General features: G+C 34.2%; 1 protein-coding gene across 2 annotated transcripts; it reads right to left on the reverse strand.

The window, feature by feature from the left end:
• Positions 1–840: 840 nt before the first annotated feature.
• Positions 841–21,275, reverse strand: LOC125647638 (multiple epidermal growth factor-like domains protein 10). Of its 2 annotated transcripts, XM_048874392.2 has the most exons (8): positions 20,719–21,275; positions 18,352–18,468; positions 4,119–4,172; positions 3,888–3,943; positions 3,075–3,212; positions 2,719–2,824; positions 2,517–2,560; positions 841–1,614 (listed from the first exon to the last, which is right to left on the reverse strand). In XM_048874392.2, the coding sequence occupies exons 1-8, from the start codon at positions 20,724–20,726 to the stop codon at positions 1,031–1,033; spliced, it is 1,107 nt and encodes a 368-aa protein (XP_048730349.2). In that variant the 5' UTR covers positions 20,727–21,275; the 3' UTR covers positions 841–1,030. The 2 variants fall into 2 exon arrangements, with proteins under 2 accessions (XP_048730349.2, XP_048730348.1); XM_048874391.2 differs by lacking the exons at positions 841–1,614; positions 2,517–2,560; positions 2,719–2,824; ... (1 more) ...; positions 3,888–3,943; positions 4,119–4,172 and adding an exon at positions 16,556–18,160 and having other exon boundaries at positions 20,719–20,737.
• Positions 21,276–22,948: the final 1,673 nt, after the last annotated feature.

Consider the following 22,948-nt stretch of genomic DNA (forward strand, 5'->3'; position numbering starts at 1 on the left):
GTAAGCTTGGGAAAAACTTGAGCCTTTGTTCTTTATTCATATATCTATTTCGTTTCATTTTACAGACGGCAGATGTTGATCATTTTACAGACGACGGATGTTAATTATTTTACAGACGACGGGTGTTGATCATGTACAGACGACGGATTTTGGGTACCGCTGCAATATGAAATCTCATTATATTGTCTAACTTTTCCTTCTCATCTAATCTAACATAGTCTGTGTGTTAGTTCGAAATTCCACTTTTCATCTTATTATAAATTTATGTAAAAGGAGGAAGAAATGTCTTTTACCCGCTATTCAACTGAAAAGGAGGTACTTATTTCGCAGGTGTTAGGAGGAAGTACTTACAAAAAATTTAATGTTTAATGCTTATCAGTTGAATCACCTACTTCCTTTTAATCTAGAGACTCTGCTTTATAGGATTTAGGAGATTGATCAGTGTTCGTTACCTTCACTTTGTCATAATTGTGATTTAACCAAATCTTCAATATCCAATCATTATCAATTCAGAAAGTACTCGATGCAACTTGAGCAAGAGTAGGGATCTTAAAGATTATGGATAGTTGAAATATACTACGTATCTAGTTGATCATAACTTGAACTGATTAAAATTATAACTACGGAAGAATGATACGCCAGATAAATTTGAAGTACATGAAAAGCGGAGGATACGAATAATAATACTTTGAAATTAAAAAATTTCAAATTTACTTATTTAGTAAAAAGTCCGCTTTTAGTAGTAACTACTGAATTCGAACCCACGAACAAGAGATGAGCAGTCGACTCATTCACCGAACGAGCTATCCAGCTAGTGAATCTTTAAAAGGAATATGCAAATATTGCTAATAGTTATATTTTCATTCATGTTTTAAAAGGAAGTCAGCCATTATAACGATGTAGCATTCTTCATTAAAATCTGTATTAAGAGAATGCTTTAAAGAACTACATGCATGCAAATTATGTGAATACAGACATATGTGAAGTAAATAAATGATAATATATACACATATGCTACGATACAGTAAAGTTAAACGATTCGGTCGTGTTTCAACGTGCTGTATGGTCGCCTATCGTCATGTCTGGTTAGTTTTGGTTGTGGTCGATGTCGATTACTTCTGTTAGAATTCACTTTGTCATATATCGTGCACATGCCTGACGAATGGGCCAGGATTGTCTCTTTAGTGAAAATCTTGAACTCTTCCACTTCCAGTGGAAATCTTGGCGTCGCTGTTGGTGGAAGTGTACAGGCTCTCTTCGAATCAAGATGATCGTATTCGTCAACAGATTCTCGACATTTCTCATATACACGCACAGACTGAGATGCAGGGAAGAAGTTTCTCCTATGAGAACACTTGACATAAGCTTCGTTATCTGATGGGTTGGAAATGATTCCTTTACCTGGAATGGAGGCCATTGCTACATATTTTGGTGTAGCGTCAGATTCAGCAATATCACTTCTAGACATCATGTTGCCAGTTCTTGAGATCACATCGTAGGAAGAAGAGCACAGGTCATCATACGAAACATGGTCAATATGAGAATCCTGGGATATGATGGACCCCCTAATACTGCTATACCTAGATTCAGTCTCGTCATAATTCACCACATCATCTACCAAAGACGAAAATATCACTTCTACTCATATCAAGTATCAAACTACGTTTTCATTGTACGAAGAATATAATTGTGAAGATTCATTACAAAATCTCACCAAAACATTACCATAGAAACATTCACTCAGACGTTAGGATTACCATAGAAACAGTCACTCACACGTTAGGATTAGAAACAGTCACTCTTACGTTAGGATTACCATAGCAATAGTCACTCTGACGTTAGGATTACCATAGCAATAGCCACTCAGACGTTAGAATTACCATAGAAACAGTCACTCAGACTTTAGGATTAGAAACAGTCACTCTGACGTTAGGATTACCATAGCAACAGTCACTCTGACGTTAGGATTACCATAAAAACAGTCACACAGACGTTAGGATTACAATAGATTGATTGATTGATGTTTTTACGCCACACTCAACAATTTTTCAGTTATCTGGTGGCGCCCAGTTTTTGTTGGTGGAAGAGAGAACCCAGAAACAATGCACCTGGGAAGAGACCACCGACCTTCTGAAAATAAACTGGGAAACTTTAAGACTTACCGCCGCGAGCGGGATTCGAACCCACGCCGACAGAGGTGAGAGGCCGTGTGATTTTGAGCGCAATGATCTAACCACTCGGCCATGGAGGCCCTGGATTACCATAGAAACATTCATTCAGACGTTGGGATTACCATAGAAACAGTCACTCAGACGTTAGGATTACCACAGAAACAGTCACTCAGACGTTAGGATTACCATAGAAACAGTCACTCTGACGTTAGGATTACCATAGAAACAGTCACTCTGACGTTAGGATTACCATAGAAACAGTCACTCAGACGTTAGGATATTTTGTGATTTGTAATGGAACATGACAGTTGTTTTGACAGATTCACTTTCTTTCTAAATACTCGCCATTTGTATTTACAGCAGTTCGCCTGTCTTTATTGTTCGTCTTCCTACACAAATGATTATCACATTAGAACATTCTAAACTACTTTGGAAAACTTCATCGGTTTCCCAGGAAGTTTGTACTTTTTATACATTTTGTATTATTTCTCCTTTTAGTACAAATGCTTTGATTTTAGATAAATATACCTGTGGCAGAAGAACCTACCGTTTCCATAGGACGCAGCACGTGATAAGTAGACACAAACAACCGATGACACCGGAAGCACCAGCAGCGATCCCGAAGATTGGGAGCGAGCGAGACCGCATTGACTCTACATGGAAACAAATCCTTCAGATAGGATTGAAGTTGATTTGATAATAAAAGCTTCAATACCATAATAATGAAACAAATCTTTACAAAATACCCAGTTGGGAGATTCAGATGGAAAATATTCTATACTACATATTTAGAAAGAATTCAATATTTTGAATATGTCGGAAAGACTGTCAAGTTTACATCATTCCAAGAAAAAAGAAATTATTGATTAATAAGACGAGAAACTGTGTACAGAAAAATCACACCTGTATAATTTTGGTTGCATCCAATTTTACTGTGACAGGTCTGGTTATTTTCACAGGCACACCTTAACCGGCAACCGAAACCATAAAATCCATCGGGACAGGTCCTGTTACAATTAAGTCCCCATGATCCAATGCAGCCTAAAATGATTTTATTTTCAGACAAGAGAGAAAATGTCGATCATTATAAAAAGGAAACACTTAGATTTTCAAAATAGATCAACTAAGAAACTGTCACGGATAACCGTGCTATAATGTGATAAATGATAAAGTAACAGAAACAATTTACACATTTATTTGGTATACAACTAAAATTTAAGTTTCTGCTCCCGGTTTATGGCGTTGAGCGTAAAAGTTCCTTAAATGGCGTCTGGTTTATACACAGATCCACTACACTGATGACTGCTTTCATGCGTGGACACAACACACATGTCGATGCTCTCCCAAAGTGTTTGGTTTCTATACTGTTGTACATGGTACACGTGTACTTGGTACACACTACAAGGTAACACCTTAGAACAAGCTGAACGCGGGCAACATTTACAACAAAGCCAGAGTGTCTGCAATAGTTATTTTGTAATTGCTGTCACAAGATTCTGGTGAAAGAGTGCTCAGATGAATGCGTCCTTCTTGCTGGACAGTTCGGTTCCTACTGATCCTACTGAGAGCACGGACTGGCGGTTTTATGCTCCAATAGATTGAGGTTTAATAAAGGGGTATTTACAATTTAAAAGAGGTCCCAAGCAGAATAAAGCTACGTTTGATTTGACAAAACAAAACTGAAATAAAAATGTGACAGAAACGACATGGACTTACGTTCACAAACACCATTTACCAGCTTGAAATCTGTACAACACGTTTTGTTGCTATCGCTGAATTAAGAAAAAAGACATTTCTGTTAAATCGCAGACTTCACAATGCGTCAATAGTCTATGCTAACATAAAAAGAGTAATTTCTATGTTACAGACACTGTATAATATGTCATCAGTCTATGGTTACATAAAAAGAGTAAGTTCTACGTTACATACACTATATGCGATTCTTACCTACATAGCATCGTTTTCTCGGACCTTGTAACGGAATAAACAACTGCTGCTAAACTGGAATAAACAACTACTGTTAAAAGTAACTTCATGGCATACATAATATTTTTTAAAAACCAGCTCGGAATACAAACAGGATTCTGAACACAGATATGGTTCTCGTCACAACGATTCTATATACGGAATGAATCTTCCTGAAATGACTCTCCTAAATAATTTCCGCAACGCGCTTTGAATTTCACACACTACATGCGTTTTGCAATGGCAACTAGAAGTCTTTGCCAAGACTGTATCACTACTACAAGTGTATATCTCCATAGCAACAATCTCAATATACAGTGTTATATCTACTACACATGTATATCTCCATAGCAACATTCTCAATATACAGTGTTATATCTACTACACATGTATATCTCCATAGCAACAATCTCAATATACAGTGTTATATCTACTACACATGTATATCTCCATAGCAACAATCTCAATATACAGTGTTATATCTACTACACATGTATATCTCCATAGCAACAATCTCAATATACAGTGTTATATCTACTACACATGTATATATCCATAGCAACAATCTCAACATACAGAGTGCTACATTTATTTGTTATTTTCCATGTTGCACAGTGTACAAAATCTCTCCGACACTAGAGAAAAACTAGATGAGTTATTGTACTATTTAATGTTTCAAGTGATTCATTCATTTTATTGATAGTGGTCAGATCATTCCCTGCAATAAGAAATGTATATTTCCTAGTCTGTTTGTATTACAGGGAGTTTGAAAATTATAGAAGCATCAGATACTTATCAATACTAATAATTCCTATGCATGTACATGTGTAATTGGTCAAGTCGATTGTGCAGAAAATATTTCATGTTGCTAATATTTTAATGACTTCCGTGAAAAAAACCAGACTAGGCATTTATTCCTTATATTCATCTCTGTTATTTAAACTTGTTTCTTTCTTTTTACCGGTAACAGTAGATACGAATACAGTAGATTCATGCAGACTGCATGCATTCATAAATAAAAGTTATCTACATCACATCTAAAAGCATGTAGATGATCTTGTTTGTTGCAACAATATTGAAATACATTTTGTATAACATTCTAAGTGTATGTAAATAGAGATTTATTTCCCGAACATTATTTTTATGAAGCAGTTTATATATCAAACATGTTTTTATTTCAATATCATCAATGAAAGGTGAAGATAACAAACAGTGATTAATGAAAGGTGAATATAACAATGATTAATGAAAGGTGAAGATAACAGTGATTAATGAAAGGTGAAGATAACAAACAGTGATGAATGAAAGGTGAAGATAACAAACAATGATTAATGAAAGATGAAGATAACAAACAATGATTAATGAAAGGTGAAGATAACAAACAGTAGTTAATGAAAGGTGAAGATACCAAACAGTGATCAATGAAAGGTGAAGATAACAAAGAGTGATTAATGAAAGGTGAAGATACCAAACAGTGATCAATGAAAGATGAAGATAACAAACAATAATTAATGAAAGATGAAGATAACAAACAATGATCAATGAAAGGTGAAGATAACAAACTGTGATTAATGAAAGGTGAAGATAACAAACAGTGATCAATGAAAGGTGAAGATAACAAACTGTGATTAATGAAAGGTGAAGATAACGAACAGCGATTAATGAAAGGTGATAATAACAAACAGTAGTTAATGAAAGGTGAAGATAACAAACAGTGATCAATGAAAGGTGAAGATAACAAACAATGATTAATGAAAGGTGAAGATAACAAACATAATTAATGAAAGGTGAAGATAATAAATAATGATTAATGAAAGGTGAAGATAACAAACAATGATTAATGAAAGGTGAAAATAACAAACAGTGATCGATGAAAGGTGAAGATAACAAACGGTGATTAATGAACGGTGATGATAACAAACAATGATTAATGAAAGGTGAAGATAACAAACAGTGATTAATGAAAGGTGAATATAACAAACAGTGATTAATGAAAGGTGAAGATAACAAACAATGATTAATGAAAGGTGAAGATAACAAACAATGATTAATGAAAGGTGAAGATAACAAACATAATTAATGAAAGGTGAAGATAACAAACAGTGATTAATGAAAGGTGAAGATAACGAACAGTGATCAATGAAAGGTGAAGATAACAAACAGTGATTAATGAAAGGTGATGATAACAAACGGTGATTAATGAAAGGTGATGATAACAAACAGTGATCAATGAAAGGTGAAGATAACAAACAGTGATTAATGAAAGGTGAAGATAAGGAACAGTAATTAATGAAAGGTGAAGATAACAAACAGTAGTTAATGAAAGGTGATGATAACAAACAATGATTAATGAAAGGTGAATATAACAGTGATCAATGAAAGGTGAAGATAACAAACAGTTATTAATGAAAGGTGAAGATAACGAACAGTAATGAATGAAAGGTGAAGATAACGAACAGTGATGAATGAAAGGTGAAGATAACAAACAGTGATCAATGAAAGGTGAATATAACGAACAGTGATCAATGAAAGGTGATGAAAACAAACAGTGATCAATGAAAGGTGAATATAACGAACAGTGATGAATGAAAGGTGAAGATAACAATCAGTGATCAATGAAAGGTGAAGATAACAAACGGTGATTAATGAAAGGTGAATATAACAAACAGTGATCAATGAAAGGTGAAGATAACAAACAGTGATTAATGAAAGGTGAAGATAACGAACAGTGATGAATGAAAGGTGAAGATAACGAACAGTGATTAATGAAAGGTGAAGATAACAAACAGTAATTAATGAAAGGTGAAGATAACGAACAGTGATTAATCTCATAACTCCTCTAAGCAATACAAACTTAAGACTTGGGCAAACACGGTCCCCTGGATATACCACAGGTGGGATCAGTTGACTAGGAGGAGTAAGCATCCCCTGTCGACCGCTCACACCCGCCGTGAGCCCTATATGTTGATCAGATAAACGGAGTTATCCGTCGTCAAAATCAGTGTGCCAAAACGGCCTTACAATCGGTATGAAACACGTCAGACAGCATTTCACCGAATGATAGGTTGTATTGGCAAACTACATTGTTATAACGATCATAGAATTTGCGAAATGTTTACTTTAAACTAGACTGTTGGAACCCCTGTACCATCAACTTGTTTTTCAGTAGCTTGCCTCGATTTAAAAACTGACCATAAGCAGAACAAGCTGCTTTGTATTGAATCAGTTGAGATATATAAACACCGTATGCAGGTGATAATGGATAATTGCTACATAAATGTGGGAAGTTGACAATGGAGAAGCTGAAATCATCCTGTTTGTCATAAAGTTGAGCTGTTGATTTTCAATAAAATATCTAAGTATAAAGCAGAAGTGGAAGACTCTGTGGTGTCTTTCATTTCGATTTACCGAGATATATCGAATCGAATGAATGAAAGTTATTATTGTTAATAGATAATACGTCGTAGAATTAAAGGCCAAAGCAAGAGATTTTTTCTTCTCATGTAAACCTTTTTGAATAACTTCTGCTTCATAGGAATATAAAAACAGGTCAGCTAACGAAGGAGCACAATTCGTGCCCATAGGAATTTCAACAGACTGTTTGAAGAAATGATCACCAAAGATCACGAAGATATTGTCAATGAGGAACTCCAGCATGTTTTTCATTTCAGTTTCAGAGTACTTCTGCGTGGCCATTTAACAAAGCAATTTTTTGGATTGATTGATTGATTGCTGTTTTCCGCCACACTCAACAATGTTTCAGTTATCTGGTGGCGCCCAGTTTTTTATTGGTGGAAGAGAGAACCCAGATACAATGTACCTGGGAAGAAACCACCAACCATCCGAAAGTAAACTGGGAAACTTTCTCACTTACCGGCGCGAGCGGGATTCGAACCCGCTCCAACCAGAGGTGAGAGGCCGCGTGATTTTGAGCGCAATGCTCTAACCACTTGGCCACGGAGACCCTTTTTCAAAGCAATTTTTTGGAAGACTGATCACTAGATAGGGATATTTGCGTTTTCCATTTTTGTTGAAGAAGCAGCTGTCTATGATGTCAAAAAGTCTAGTCTTTATTTAATTCATCATGAGGATTGGTCGTGTAAAGTGTGGAAAAGTAATACGTTTTGATGTTGTTAATTTGAGAAAAGTTTTGCGATTTCAAGTTTGCTAAACGTTCTTTAGAATTTTTTTAGAATCCACATTTGATTTACACCACTTCTGGCATATGTAGTCGCACAGTACATTTAAATTTTCTCCTTCAAGGCTGTTAATATTTTCGTGAAGAGCAAAGATAGGGGTTTCGTAAAATATTTACTGGATTCAGCAATGTATTTGTTTTGTAAGGGTTTTTATGAAGTTTAGGAATCCAGTATAGGTATGGTAACTCATATTCATCCGACCTATTGACTGGGATATTAAATGTGTCTAAAACCGAAATATGGTTTTGAAGAATTTCGTCTTTTGAAAGGACAGTTGGAGTATAAGTTCGATTACCAAATTCGAAATCAATGCCAAATTCGTTTCAAATAAAGTTGTAATAATGAGCCCTACAAAGACAATGTTGTTAGAAGCTTTGTCAGCTGAAAACAAATCATATTTCTCATGTAACCTATCTAATTCTGTTATCACTTCTGGTTTACTAGAAGGATAGATGGTATGTACTTTTGTTTTAATATGCCTAATGCGGGATTTTAATATTCCTCTTATACGCGTACTTTTAATCCATTCTGACAATGTATCTCATAACTCCCAAAAGGAATGCAAAATAGATTTGGGCAAACACGGACCCATGGATATACCAGAGGAGGGATCAGGTGTCTAGAGGAGCAATCATACCCTGTCGAACGGTCACACCCACGTGAGCCCTATATATTGATCAGTTAAACTCAGTATGCCAAGAACTGTCTAGCAATTGGTATGAAAAACATCAGATAGCATTTTTCGTGTTGACTGTCAATATCCTCTCACAAACTTTGTATTTACAAAGTGTAGAGAAACACAAGCATGTTGATATAGATACAAATTTATCATACATGCCCAGAGTAATTAAGGCATCTAATCAATCTTGAAAACTTGCTTTCTCTATCATTACTTCAATATATTTACAGATATTGTGTAACACAATTATTCGCTTGATGAAAGAAAATGTTAAATATGATGCATTTTGGGGTTTTGACAACAATAACTAATTTTCTACAATCATGCAGTATTTTACATTAAAATGAATAAAGCCGCGGTCTGTTAGAATTTATATGGGCACGAATTGTGCTCCTTTGTTAGCTAACCTGTTTTTATATTTTTATGTAGCAGTGTTTATTCAAAAGCTTCTACATGAGAGGAAAAATATCTTCCTCTGACCTTCATTTCGACATTTGAATACATGTATATCGACGACGTTTTATCTATCAACAATAATAATTTTCATTCATCTAGTTTGCCAATACAACCTATCATTGGGTCAAATGCTGTCTGACGCATTTCATACCAATTGTTAGACCGTTCTTGGCACATTGATTTTGACTACGGATAACTCTGTTTACCTGATCAAGATATAGGACTCACGGTGGGTGTGACCGGTCGACAGGGGATGCTTATTCCTCCTAGGCACCTGATCCCACATCTGGTGTGTCCAGGGGTCTGTGTTTGCTCAACTATCTGTTTTGTATTGCTTATAGGAGTTATGAGATTGATTAGTGTTCGTTATCTTCACCTTTCATTCATATGTTGATTCGATATAACCCAGTGAACTCGAAATAGAAGACACAGGAGTACTCCACATCTGCTTCGTATTGAAAATAAATATCAACGACAAAGCATCAGGTCAATTCAGACAAATGAAATGATTTCAGCTGATCCATCGTCAACTTCCCATATTTATGTAGCAATATTCCATTATCATTTGCATATGGTGTTTATATCTATCAATTCATTCGGTACGCAAGAGATTGTTCTGTGTATGATATATCAGTTTTTAAATCGAGGCAGGCTACTGACAAATTGTTGTAGGGGTTTCAAATTTCGTTTAAAGCCAGTCTTTTGTGAAATTATATGGTCGTTATAGTGCTCTAATTTTCAAATACACCCGTCGTTAAATGATGTCAGTCGTGTCTCAAATTAACTGTTCTTTAAACACTGATTTTAACTACGAATTACTCCATTTATACAAATCACAGCGGATGCGACTGTCAACAGAGGATACTTACTCATCCTAAGCACCTGTAACCACCTCATATTTTCAGGGGTCCGTGTTTGTCCTACTCTTAATTTTGTATTATGAGATTGACCACTATTTTGTTATCTTCACCTTTCATTGATTACTTTTAACTTTAATTAATTCAAAATCACAGATAAGTTGTATATTTCTCCGTCATACATAAAAGTTTGCAATTGGACAAAATTTTATACATTTTCATTTAGGAGTCCATTCATTGGCGAATGTTTAATTGACAATCTTGTTCTGTCTGTAATTTTTTTTTTTTTATGATTTCATAGTTTATTACTCATATTAATACCATCAGTAGTACAATAGCACAGGTACAATGCAATACATTGCAGAAAAAATATAGATACAAATTACAACAGGTTTATGAAATGTTCAATAGCATTTGTTTTCAATGCATAATTACTATACTTTATAACTTTACACCACAAAACTGTACACTTCTTGACATGATTTGATATGCTATATTCAGTTTCTTCAAGATTACTTAGTCTACAAAACATTTTATATTTGTATATCTTCAAAGCAATGAAGGAAATAAAGTTATTAAGCAGGCGTGTGCTTTGATTACATTCAAAATAAAAACCAATAACAATACTTTTCCATTGAATATTGACTTTGCACGCCAAAAGACACCATATTCTAAACCAATGAAACATTTTTACACTCATATATAAGATGTCTCATATCTTCTGTTTCTAGACACAGAGAACATTTGTCAGAAGATTCTTTTTTCCATTTAAACATGTATTTTTTACAGGAAAGCAAATTATGCATCAGTTTATAATTAAATTCAGCAATATTTCTATCTAAAGCTAACTTGATTTTTTGTTGATAAATGTGTTTCCACATTTCTTTACTGACATTATATTCTTTGTGATATAAATTATGGTGCTTAGGTGATATAAACAATTTACTCAAAAGTATTTCATAGAAAAATTTACATTTTTGTTTTTCAACCGTACAATATTTATTAGTAAAATTGAAATATCTTTTATCTTTTATGTTTATAAATTTTGATTCGTATCCATGAATTTTCTCTCTTATGTATTTAAAAGCTGATTTGACTATTTTATATTCACAAAGTACATTTGCTTTTTTGCAAATTTCTTTGCTTATTTCATCAATGGTCTTAAAACCGCTATCATTGAACAAATCTTTTACATATTTAATATTTTTTATCCAATTTTTAAAATATATAGTCTTGCCATTAAACAAAAAATGCTTATTATTCCAAATTGGTTCTTGTAATATTTCGTTATTGTTCATATTTTGAACATTAGGAATTTTTTTACATTGATTAAAGTAAATAAACACCTCTTTATAAAATTGTGGAAGTTTGGTAAATATATCAAAGTTCTTTAAATCAGTACAATTCATTTTCAATATATATTCTAGATTTACATTATAAGCTCTTAATAGTTTATCAAGGTGTGAACGTATAAAGTTATGACCGTCATTTTTTATAAGTCGCGGTATCCAGGCAGCTTTCAATGCGTGGAATTTAGTAAGTATATCTATTACTCCAATACCACCATCTTCTATTTTACCAATCAGTGTTTTTCTTTTTATTCTATCTTTTGACCCCCATAGAAAATTAAAAATAATTCTACATAGCTGTTTAATAAAAATTTCACAAGGGAGAGGTAGTATAGATGCAACATAAATGAATTTGCTTATGCCTAAAGTATTAATTATTTCAGTTTTACCAAAAATTGTAAGTTTTCTCTTCTTCCATGACTCAAACAGTTTTTGCATTTTTTCAATTTTATCAATCCAGTTTCTTTTGTAACATTCTTCTTTATCTACGCCAATATATATTCCAAGGCATTTTACAGATGATGTATTTACTTTTATTCCCTCAAGTTTTTCTATGTTACGATGCAACCTATGTGGACCTGTCAATATACATTCGGTTTTATCCACGTTTAGCTTTGATCCTGCATATTTGGAAAATTCATTGATTGTTTTTAAAGCCTCCTTTAAAGATTCTACACTTTTAAGAAATAGTGTCAGATCATCTGCATGATGAACATGTTTATACTCTTTACTAAATTCAGAGGGTTTAATTCCTAAAATTTTATCATTTTTCTTTATCTTTAAGGCTAGAATATCTGCGACAAATAGATATAGAATTGCCGAAATAGGACACCCTTGTCTTATGCCTCTCGACATGGGACATGTTTTTGAGATCCATCCATTGTTTTTTAATCGAAATAGCGGATTTTTATAAAGAATTTTCATCCATTTTATAAAATTATGTTTAAAATGATATTTCTCTAAAGTTTTAAATAAGAAGTTCCATTCTATTGAATCGAACGCCTTTTCGAAATCTAAAAATAGCAATATTCCGTCTGTTTCTGTTTCCTCACAATATTCGAATATATCTAAAATTACTCTAGCATTTTCGCCAATATATCTTCCTTTAATGTATGCCGATTGATGTTCATTAATGATATTTCCTACAACCTTTTGAAGTCTTCTCGCAAAAATAAAAGCAATTATTTTATAATCCGTGTTAGTCAAACTAATTGGCCTATAATTTTTAAGGTTCGTTTCATCTCCTTTTTTATACAGGAGGGAGATAACAGCAGTTCTCTGTGAAAAAGTCATTTGACCATTATCAAATATTACTTTTAGCGCTTCGTAAAATAGGTCTTTTATGTCATTCCAAAAATATTGGTAAAATTCGTTTGTAAGACCATCAAGTCCTGGAGATTTGTTCGTTTTTAGATTTGTTACAGCATCAGTGCATTCCTCAAGAGATGGAAACTGCTCACAATAGTTTGCATCATTCTCACTCAGTACATTTTCTAAATTAATAGACGATAGATAATTATCTATGCATTCATCTGATATATTATCAGACGAGTATAGACTTTTGTAGAAATCACACATAGCACCCAAAATATCGTTGGTGTTTTCTATGCGAGTATCTTCATTAACTTTCAATTCTTTTATGACACTTTGTTTCTGCCTACTTTTCTCTAAATTTAGAAAGAATTTTGAACATTTTTCGCCTTCCAGCATCCATTTTGATCGTGACCTTACGAAGGCACCTTTACATTTTTTGTCATATAACTTATCTAGTTCTGATTCTAGATTACGTTTTTTATTCATATCTATACTATAAGAATCAAGCTCCTCTATACCATTTATTTCTTTTTCTATTGATTTAATGCGATCTTTTGTATTTAGATTTGATTCTTTTGAAAACTGAATAGAAAAATCCCGAGATTTTATTTTGAATGTTTCCCACTTATCTACTGGGTCTAATTCTTCATTATGTATCTCATCGATAATTCTATGAATTTCTTTTTTATAGTTTAAATCATTTAAATGGGAGTTATTAAGTTTCCAATATCCATTTCCCCTTTTATTTGCATCTATTTTAAACGTTATTTTTAATGACCTATGGTCAGACATTCTTTTCCCAAAGTTTGTACCTGGAATTTTTCGTATGATTATATTGTTTAAATCGAATGTAAAGTTTCTATTCAGAAATATATAATCGATTCTACTACTAGGGATATCCTCTGAATTACACCATGTATGACCTTTAAAAGTTGGATGTGTTGATTGCCAAGTATCATACAAATCAAAAGAACAAACAATCTTTTTAAGCTTCGACGTACTTTGGTCATGAAAGTTATCTGTTTTACAGTTAAAATCCCCGCATATTATGATATTGTCATCTTCTGTTATACCTTGTTTTTGCAGAAAATTGTTCAATTTTTTAAAGAATGTACATCTTTCTTTTATAGTGTTTGGTGCGTAAATATTTACAAGTGAAACTATTTTTCCATGTATTTTTGCTTTTAAAAACAATCTTCTTCCGTCCAATGATGCGTGTTTTTCAATTATTTCTAGTTTTAATTCTTTTTTAAAAAGAATGCTAACACCTCTACTAAAAGGTGAATCACTAAAACAATGAACCGATTTACCGAACCACCTTGAGTCATATTTAAATATATTTTTCTCAATATAGTGTGTTTCTTGTAAAAAGATAATATCTACATTCATATCATTTAACCATGTATATAACTTAACTCTTTTTTCGTCCGAGTTTAATCCTCGAACATTTACCGACAGTATTTCAAACTTATCCATTTAGGCTATAATTTGAGGAAAAATACAGTAATATGTAAATACATGTATATGTATATAAGTTGAAGAAAGTTTGCATATCTATAAAATTGCAAAAAAAAATATAAAAAGATAGTTTTGTATAAGTTGTAGATATCTAATTCCATTGTCCAGTTTCAGTCCGTGAATCGCAATATATGATTGTTACCTATCCGTTGTCACTGGTTGTGGCGTATTGACAGATTGATCACATTCTTTTTTTGAATTAACACTATTTTTTGTGTTCCTGTTTCGGGAGTTTCGTCCAGTTCTCGGCTTTTTAGCATCGTTCTTTTGAATGCTGCTGAGCATGTCTGAGATGTTCCTCTGGTCCGACAACTGAGTGTTCCTGGGGACGGATATTGATCGACTCGGGGGTCTGTTTTCACAAGCGATTTTGTGAGTAAGCTTACCCATGATATTTTTGCCGGGCCATTTATTGTGATCTGTGTGATCCGTTCCTATCCGATTTAGGCCAGTGCCCCAGAAATCGTCGTAGACGGCTTCAGCATATATAGTGGAGGGCGTACTTTTCTTCAGTACAGCGTGATATTCTTCCACTTGATTATATTTAGACTTTAGAATTTCCTCCATTACTTCTTCTCGCTTAGACAGGAATTCATCACTGCTGTGAATCTCTTTCCCCAATTTTTTGGCTTCTAAGGCTGAGTTTACATCTTGAATAGCCTGCGCTTTTTGGATGTCTCCAGTTCGAATGGCCTTGACATACTGAAATGCGTGTTCGGAGGATTGATGGTGAACGCCAAATACATGTAGGGAGCACGGGAAAAAGTTGGAAAGAGGATTTTCAGAACCAGCAAAAGACATGACTTCCTTCTGGTTTTCTACAAAGGCATCACATAATTCAGATCCTGGATCATGTCCTTCTTGTAGACAGATTCTGCAGCGTTTGGTTTTCGTACACTGGGATCTCCAATGCTCGCCCCAGCAGTTAGTACACATAGGCGTCTGTTTATTTGAAGGTTGACCTTTGTGATAGATGAGACATTTTAAGCCCGCACAAATAGCTGATCTTGGCAAAGATTTTCCCTGGGGAAGAGGTTTGGCATAGACAAACCTGTTTCCATTTAGAATACTTGTCATTTTCCGGGTTATTGGATGCCGTATATTTTCATATTTTATTGGGCTTGTAAGAGATACATCAAAGTTATCAAGCATCTTTATAATTTCTCCATCATCAACGGATAGAGGAACTCCTTTGATTGTGATTCTCAAAACTTCCTCCTTGGGAGAGTTTGTACCAGCTGAGAAAGGGTTTGTTTCAAAAGCATAAACATTTGTGTTTCGAAAGTCGAAACCTTCAGACAGTAGTTTGGTTCTACTTTGGAGAGTATTTACGTAGATCCTCCAGAGTCCACGATCTCGTTGTATACATTTGATATCACTGGTGCATTTGATAACAGATTCTAGAATCTCATAATCGGTAACAGTATTGTTGCCAATTACAATGTCAGAGTTTCTAATATAGACAGGTTTGATCATCCCAGTCTCCATGGTAGATTGTTTGTATGAGATTTTTATAATATATAATACAAAATAGGAGAAAAAAACTAAGTCAGTTGAGCCGTGTTCACTACTATATATCGTGAGGTAAACCGTGCGTGACGGAATTAACAGGTAAACTCGATGTAAATATAGTAACACGATAAGTAACACGTTTTTAACAGAATGTTCACTATATGGACTTACAGTATGTAGTTAGAAATGAAAATCCTGAATGAAGAAAGTAAATTTCCCTCACAGAACTTCAAAAATAGCCAAAACACCGGAGCCTACTGCGGCACGACCGTCATGGCCCAGGGTCACGTGGTTTCTGTAATTTGCTATAGTCATGTGCACTAGATCTCTAGAGCTGTTGCGTTTTCTGTTAGGTAAATACTGCTGTCCTTTTAAGAAGATATTTGTTTATGCTACATAATAATCACAATCATTAAAGTTGCGAAGTAAACTGAACAAAGTATGTTGTTTGTAACGCCCCCCCCCCCCCCCCCCCCCCAAGAGGTACCCCACACTTTCCAGAGGTAGTCACTTGGTAAAATGCTATCATACTTCCTTTTTGGCAATTTCTTTATTCCTCATTACATGAACAATATATTTTCAAGGAAAACAAACGACTTGTACTCTGACTTTCCACAAATATAAAAACCGACAAGTACTATTACACGTGTTCACGAAATATATCAATAAATCGCTAGAAACAGAGAGAATTTCAATGATCATAACATGCTAAACATTCTTCTGAATTCAAAAAAGTTTAGAAATATATTCACCAAGATTACAAATTTCTTTGATATTACTAACACTTAACAATTGTAAGTTAAACATTGAGGATGTGTAAAAGTGATATAGGTCAAGCGCATTCATACTCATTGATTTGTTTATTTCATAATTTCAAAGTGTATCAACGAATTATGGGAAAGAAAATGCAAAGTAAATATAATCATATTTGAAATTAAGAGGGCTGTAATTCTTCTGACAGTACACACGCACATACATACAAGGATTACAATACCGATAGAAACAACGGCAGCAGCTGCGTGCACAAAGTGACAAAATGAAAACCCTGCTGATTTGTTAGAGTACTACTTAATGTCTGTAAGATCTATCATTGGCCCCGCCTCCGTCACTTTCAGCAAAATGGGGCTGTTAGGGGTTCTCTTCTCGTAAGGACTAGGCCGCTGTGTTTTGGTCTGTCTTTTTCCTGTTTCTTTGTCTGACAAGTACTTCCGGCGGTTCTGTAGGGCCTCGCGCAATCTGATCCATACCATGTCCATTCTGTCTGCTAACTGAGGGGCGAAGGACAATAATGACTTTACAAACTGTTCTTTCTTTTCACCTGAAATTTCCCGGAGAACAGGAGGATTATCCCATATCTGAGCTACCTGAGCAGCGTTGCGGATTGCTAGGGATCCCAAATGTTGAGCCTCGTTCGGTTTGCTACGAATACATTTTTTCTCTAAGAGAGCATCCGCACTAAATCTCCTTATCCTCTGTTTCTCTTCCACCGTGATGATGTTCAATGATCGGACAACTTGATTCTGCGAAATATTCATTATTGGTTCTCCTGTGGGAACTATGACGGTTTCCGGTCTAGAAACACGTTCCTCAACAGAACTAGATACCACGTGGTGCATAAGAGGACTTTTGACTGGCGAAGGAAATGGTTGAACATCCATGTGTGATGACGGCAAGGAACCACTGTTGGAGCAAGAATACCCTGGTTTGCTGACGTTTTCCACCTTAATTTCGTGTGATCGCAACAACTGAAATGGTTCTTTGATCGACTGATTGTGGCGTGAATGTTGCTGTGGATAATGAAGATGGTGAATTGTGGGTACCCTGGGATATGCTACAGACGTATGTGTGGAATGAAAAGGTGACGTTGACTGTGACGCACTTGGCGGTGACGTTGACTGTGACGCGCTTGGTGCAATAGTTTTATTTGTAGCGAGTTTCACAGGGTTATCCCCTTGTGTTAGAGTCGACGCGTTCTCTTGGAAAAGCTGTTGATGCTGCAGGCCCGTGGGTTTGTTCAACAGTTTCTGTTTGTGTTCACGTATAGTTTTTCGTACGATGAATCTGTCCTTGAATATGGAGAAGGCATCGTGGATGTCCTCCTCGCAAAATTCCAATAACATCTCCCCGCTTATTCCATTGTCTGAAGAATTAGAAGTACCTGTTGTCACTTTTTCCTCAAATGGTATAGAATTCCATAATATATAGGTAGATAATTATATAGATATTATATCTATATATTCTGCTTATTCTATTACATATAATACATAATTTATAAGTACAGTAAATTAGTATGTGTGAGAGAAATACTTTTAAATGCGTTGATCTCCATACCTCGAACACTTTGAGTGCCCCCGGGACTGACTCCTCGTGTGGAGAGATGGGCGCTCAGCGATTTGGGATCCAAACCTTTGATCCGTACCCCAGACATGACAGCTTCTAATGGAGTCTCTGGAATAGACATGGTGTATGTATATGATAAAGACGTCCTTGTGAAAAGTGCAGATTAAATCGTGTTTACATTTGGTACATAGTGTACACATACATTTTGTGAGGAATGTCAAATCAACGCTTTTGCATACATGCGCGTAACTAGAAATTTTTACAATTCGTCACAAATATATGCTACACTCCTTCACAGAATCAGCAAAGATTTTAAATCATAAAACTAACAAAGAGACTCGGGATTGATTGATGATTGATTGTGGATTTAAACCGTTTTCGGCAATATTTCAGACATTTTACGGCGATGAGACTCGGGAAAGTCTACTGAATCGATTTGAACATATCTTATTGTATAGATATACACAGGGATTGGTTACAAGTTCTAGCAACTTAGAAAACCTCTTCCGGAAAATTTGTGTCAGAAGTCTACTATTTAATGAATGTGAAGCATTAGTTCGCATGCTCAATTTTTATAGGGGGTTAACTTTTTAAAATTTTATATTCATAGATTTCCTTTACGAATACTCACTAAATTTTTATTGGGGTTAACTTTCTTATTTTATTTTATATTCATACTTTTTCTTTACGAATACTCTCCCAATTTTTACAGGGGGTCAATTTTTTATTTTTTTTTTATATACATACTTTTCCTTTACGAATACCCACCCTCTCAACCCCAATGCGGTGTGTACATGGGGATATTTTACAGGCAACAATGTTTTATCAGCAATAAAGCTGTGGTGTTTCAATGTATTCTAGTCATTAGTAATGTTTTGCAGTAAAATTATACAGCTTATCTACATGTACAACTACATGTACGTCAGAAATATGTGAAAATTAAAGAATTATTTTCTCTCGATACTTATATACATGTATATGAAAAATCAGATGTTTACAACCATTCTGCCTGGCATAATGGCGCATGAATACATTAGTGTGTGCATTGAGGCTTAAATATTGCTGCCTGCATCTGCTGACCACTGACCTAAGACGGCAGACAGCTGAAATGTTGCAGACACGCGTGTACACACATGTGAATGGGTTTGTACGATTTAATCAAAGTAATAACGGCTCTCATTTTGGTGTCGAAAACTTTACAAAATAAGGTTTTAAAAATTTTGTTATCAATATTTTGTGTAACCTATCCAGAGGCTCTGAATAAAGCACGATTACTTTATGTCTTCCGTACACCAATTGATTCTGTATAATGTTACATATTCAATCAGGGCCGTAACTGCCGATGAGGCAGACGAGGCAACTGCCTCGTCTGATTTTTTGGCAAAAAAGAAAATAAAATTATATAAATGTTATATTATAGGATATATGTTTAAAATGAAGACAAGCACCTTTGTCTTTGACACCATATTACGATTCTTTACATAGTACAAATGAAACACAAACATGATAAATTGGGATTTAAAAAGTGTCATTTTCAGTCGTAAAGTCAATCGGCGGCCCCCAATCCCCTGCCTCCCCTGATTTAGAACCCTACTTACGGCCCTGTCAATAGAACCGAAATCGTTATTTCAATAAAATCTTAAACTTAATTTTTTAATTTAATCACTGGCTATAGTCAAAGATACAAACAAAAACTGTCATAAGAACACGGTTTTACAACAAAATACGAATTTCAGATTTAGAGCGATAGGTTAACGCTAGGATTTCTCCAGCGAAATATACAGGTGAGCAAAAACAGAAGAAAAGAAAAAACATGCACTGCAATTCATGTAGAATGCATGCATGTGTTCAAATAATCGTGAATTCAGCATTTATTTTCATTCCTGTTGTAAAAAACATGAAATGTGTATATTGTACAAATTATGTTTGTGGCCCCTCAGCTCCTAAAATGTGTTATCAACGTAAAGGCAGGGTGCATGTGAAGTATTAAGCTAAGGGAAATTTTATCGATTTTTCGGGACTATACGCGTTAATTTGCTCCTCAAACAATCTGAAAATATTTCACCTATACGATATATTTCCCCAATCCTCACGCATGCGCTGAGATTCTTTTCAATTAAAATTCCATTACCATTGTAACATCATTAAACATTTTTTTTTTTTTTTTTAAAAGAGAGAGTTACTTCCACATCGATCGATGAAGAGCGCGTAAGCTGTATTTACCACTGGTTCGAGAGTACAGTCACGCGGATAGAAGCGTCTGACCTTTATTTACACGCTCTCAATGCAGCATAAAGCGCATTATTGTACATTAATGGAGAAATGTGAAGAAACGCTTATAACAAACGTGTAACAAACCTCAACATGCACACAATGGGAGCGGCCTTGCAATCTGACTCCCAAACAAGTTCCTTCGCCTCCACTCAATGACAGAAAACCCCTCGTGCCTTCACATCCACCACAAGGGACGGAAAATCATTAAAAGTAATGGAAACCACGTGATCTATTACTTAGCGGCTGAATCGTCTGCTTCATTCCCATTAACACATTGTAAGCCTGCAGCGAGGCCGTGACAAGAAGTAGAGAGTAACTGACGACACGGAAATTCTCTTCTAACTGCACTGTGTATATACATGTTGTATTGTGCATTGGAATAGCGACTCCATATCGTTGACTACGAGTAGAAATTCATTAACCAGGGCAGACACATACAGCAGGTGTGGGCGCTCTGGATTTGCCTACACCAATATTGCATGTTGAACCTTGTATATGTTTTACAAGGTTGACAAGATGATAATTTAGGATTAGCTTTCTTATTTTGATCGCTGTTCGTTATCTTCGCTGTTTAATTTTCTTCCGGTTTTTTTCTTCTTGTTCCTTCCTTCGATTGAAAAACACCTCATCACATCGGCATATTGAATAGAGCACTTTGATTAGAGTTCTATGAATATATATATATATATATATATATATATATATATATATATATATATTCATGTTACTAAATGTAAAGTTTCTGAAGATTTGAAATGAAAGTGTTAAAGCTTTACTAAACGTCTTGGTATATCTTTTTTTTTTTTTTTTTTTTTTATATATTTTACCTATACTTTTACCGTCATTGCGAAAAGTAATTATTATCTACATGTATATATATATATATATATATATATATATATATATATATATATATATATATATATAGGTTTATGTGGTTTTAGTAGAAAGCAATTTTAAAAAAAATACAACCCCTCCTGGACTCGATCCCGCGATCTACAGTTCAGTAGTAGACGAGCTTTTTTTTTATTGTAGTAGACGTGCTTACCTACTGAGGTACTCAGCTTGGCGATCTGTTTAAAAATAAATAGGCAAATATTGTTGAATTTATATGTTCATCCATGTTTTAAAAGGAAGTCAGCCATTATGACGATGTAGAGTACATCCTTAAGAACTGAAAATTCGCAGTTTAATTTTTTTTTGATAAACCATATACATATATATATTGCACTTTTTAGTTCAAGCGTATTCAAACGCAGTGAATACCCTATCTTAAAAGTTGAAAGTTTATTCAAGATCAAGTATAAGTTTCAGCTAGGTAATAAGACGGAGAGTAAATATTTCAAGATAAGGTTATGAATGAATTCGCATATATATAACAAATTATTTTCAAATGAAACTGGTATTGGATTTATATTACATGTGCAAACATTTCAGATCTAACAATTTGATTATGTCTGAAAATTCGATCATTCGATTGTTACACATAATTCATAATAATTCTGCGATCAACTTCTTTACATCTTTCCCTGTCTAAAAATTAGACAGTTGACCACAAAGCAAAGTTTTCAAAAAAGCTGTAAAGTTTCCATCAGTGGCTTAAGGCAAGGGATATTACTTGATCCAGTATTGTTATTATTCATTTTTCAAAATAAAATTCTAATCATCAAATTAATTACAACATGGTATTTTTCAATGAATATTATACAACTATTTATCAAATCTGCAAAAATTCCAAGACTAAGTTGTCTTTTTTTATTCTTTTTACATGTCTACTAATTATATTTATCATGTAATCATAAATACCCGGTAAGCTAATTTCAGCTTTTATGGGTTATCCTTAGTTTCATGTCATGCTATCCATGTTATTTAGCCTATGATTATTAGAATTGCATAGTATTATATAGACGACGTCAAGTTTCAATGTGTAATTATGAATTCATAATCATGATATTCTGTGATATTTTACACCTGAATAAAATTAATTGAAATGAAAAATGCCTGTCAAGAATTTTCAAATTGATGCATTTAATTTACAGATAATATTTATATTTATAAGGCAGTGTTATTGAATTTGAGGTTATGTCGTAATGATGATTGAAAGTATTTGTGTGATTTTTCCAAGTTAAAGGTACTTTATAAAATATTGATACATGTATAAGAAATTGATAATTCTAGCTTTATGGATATAAATCATAATTATAATCATAATTTGTACATTACAAAATATTGATACTTGTATATAAGGAATTGATAGTTTTCGCTTTATGGATATGTAGTGTTGGACCAACAGCTGCATGTGCTTCCAACTACA

Source organism: Ostrea edulis, chromosome 6 (genome assembly GCF_947568905.1).
Source record: "Ostrea edulis chromosome 6, xbOstEdul1.1, whole genome shotgun sequence".
Lineage (NCBI taxonomy): Eukaryota > Metazoa > Mollusca > Bivalvia > Ostreida > Ostreidae > Ostrea > Ostrea edulis.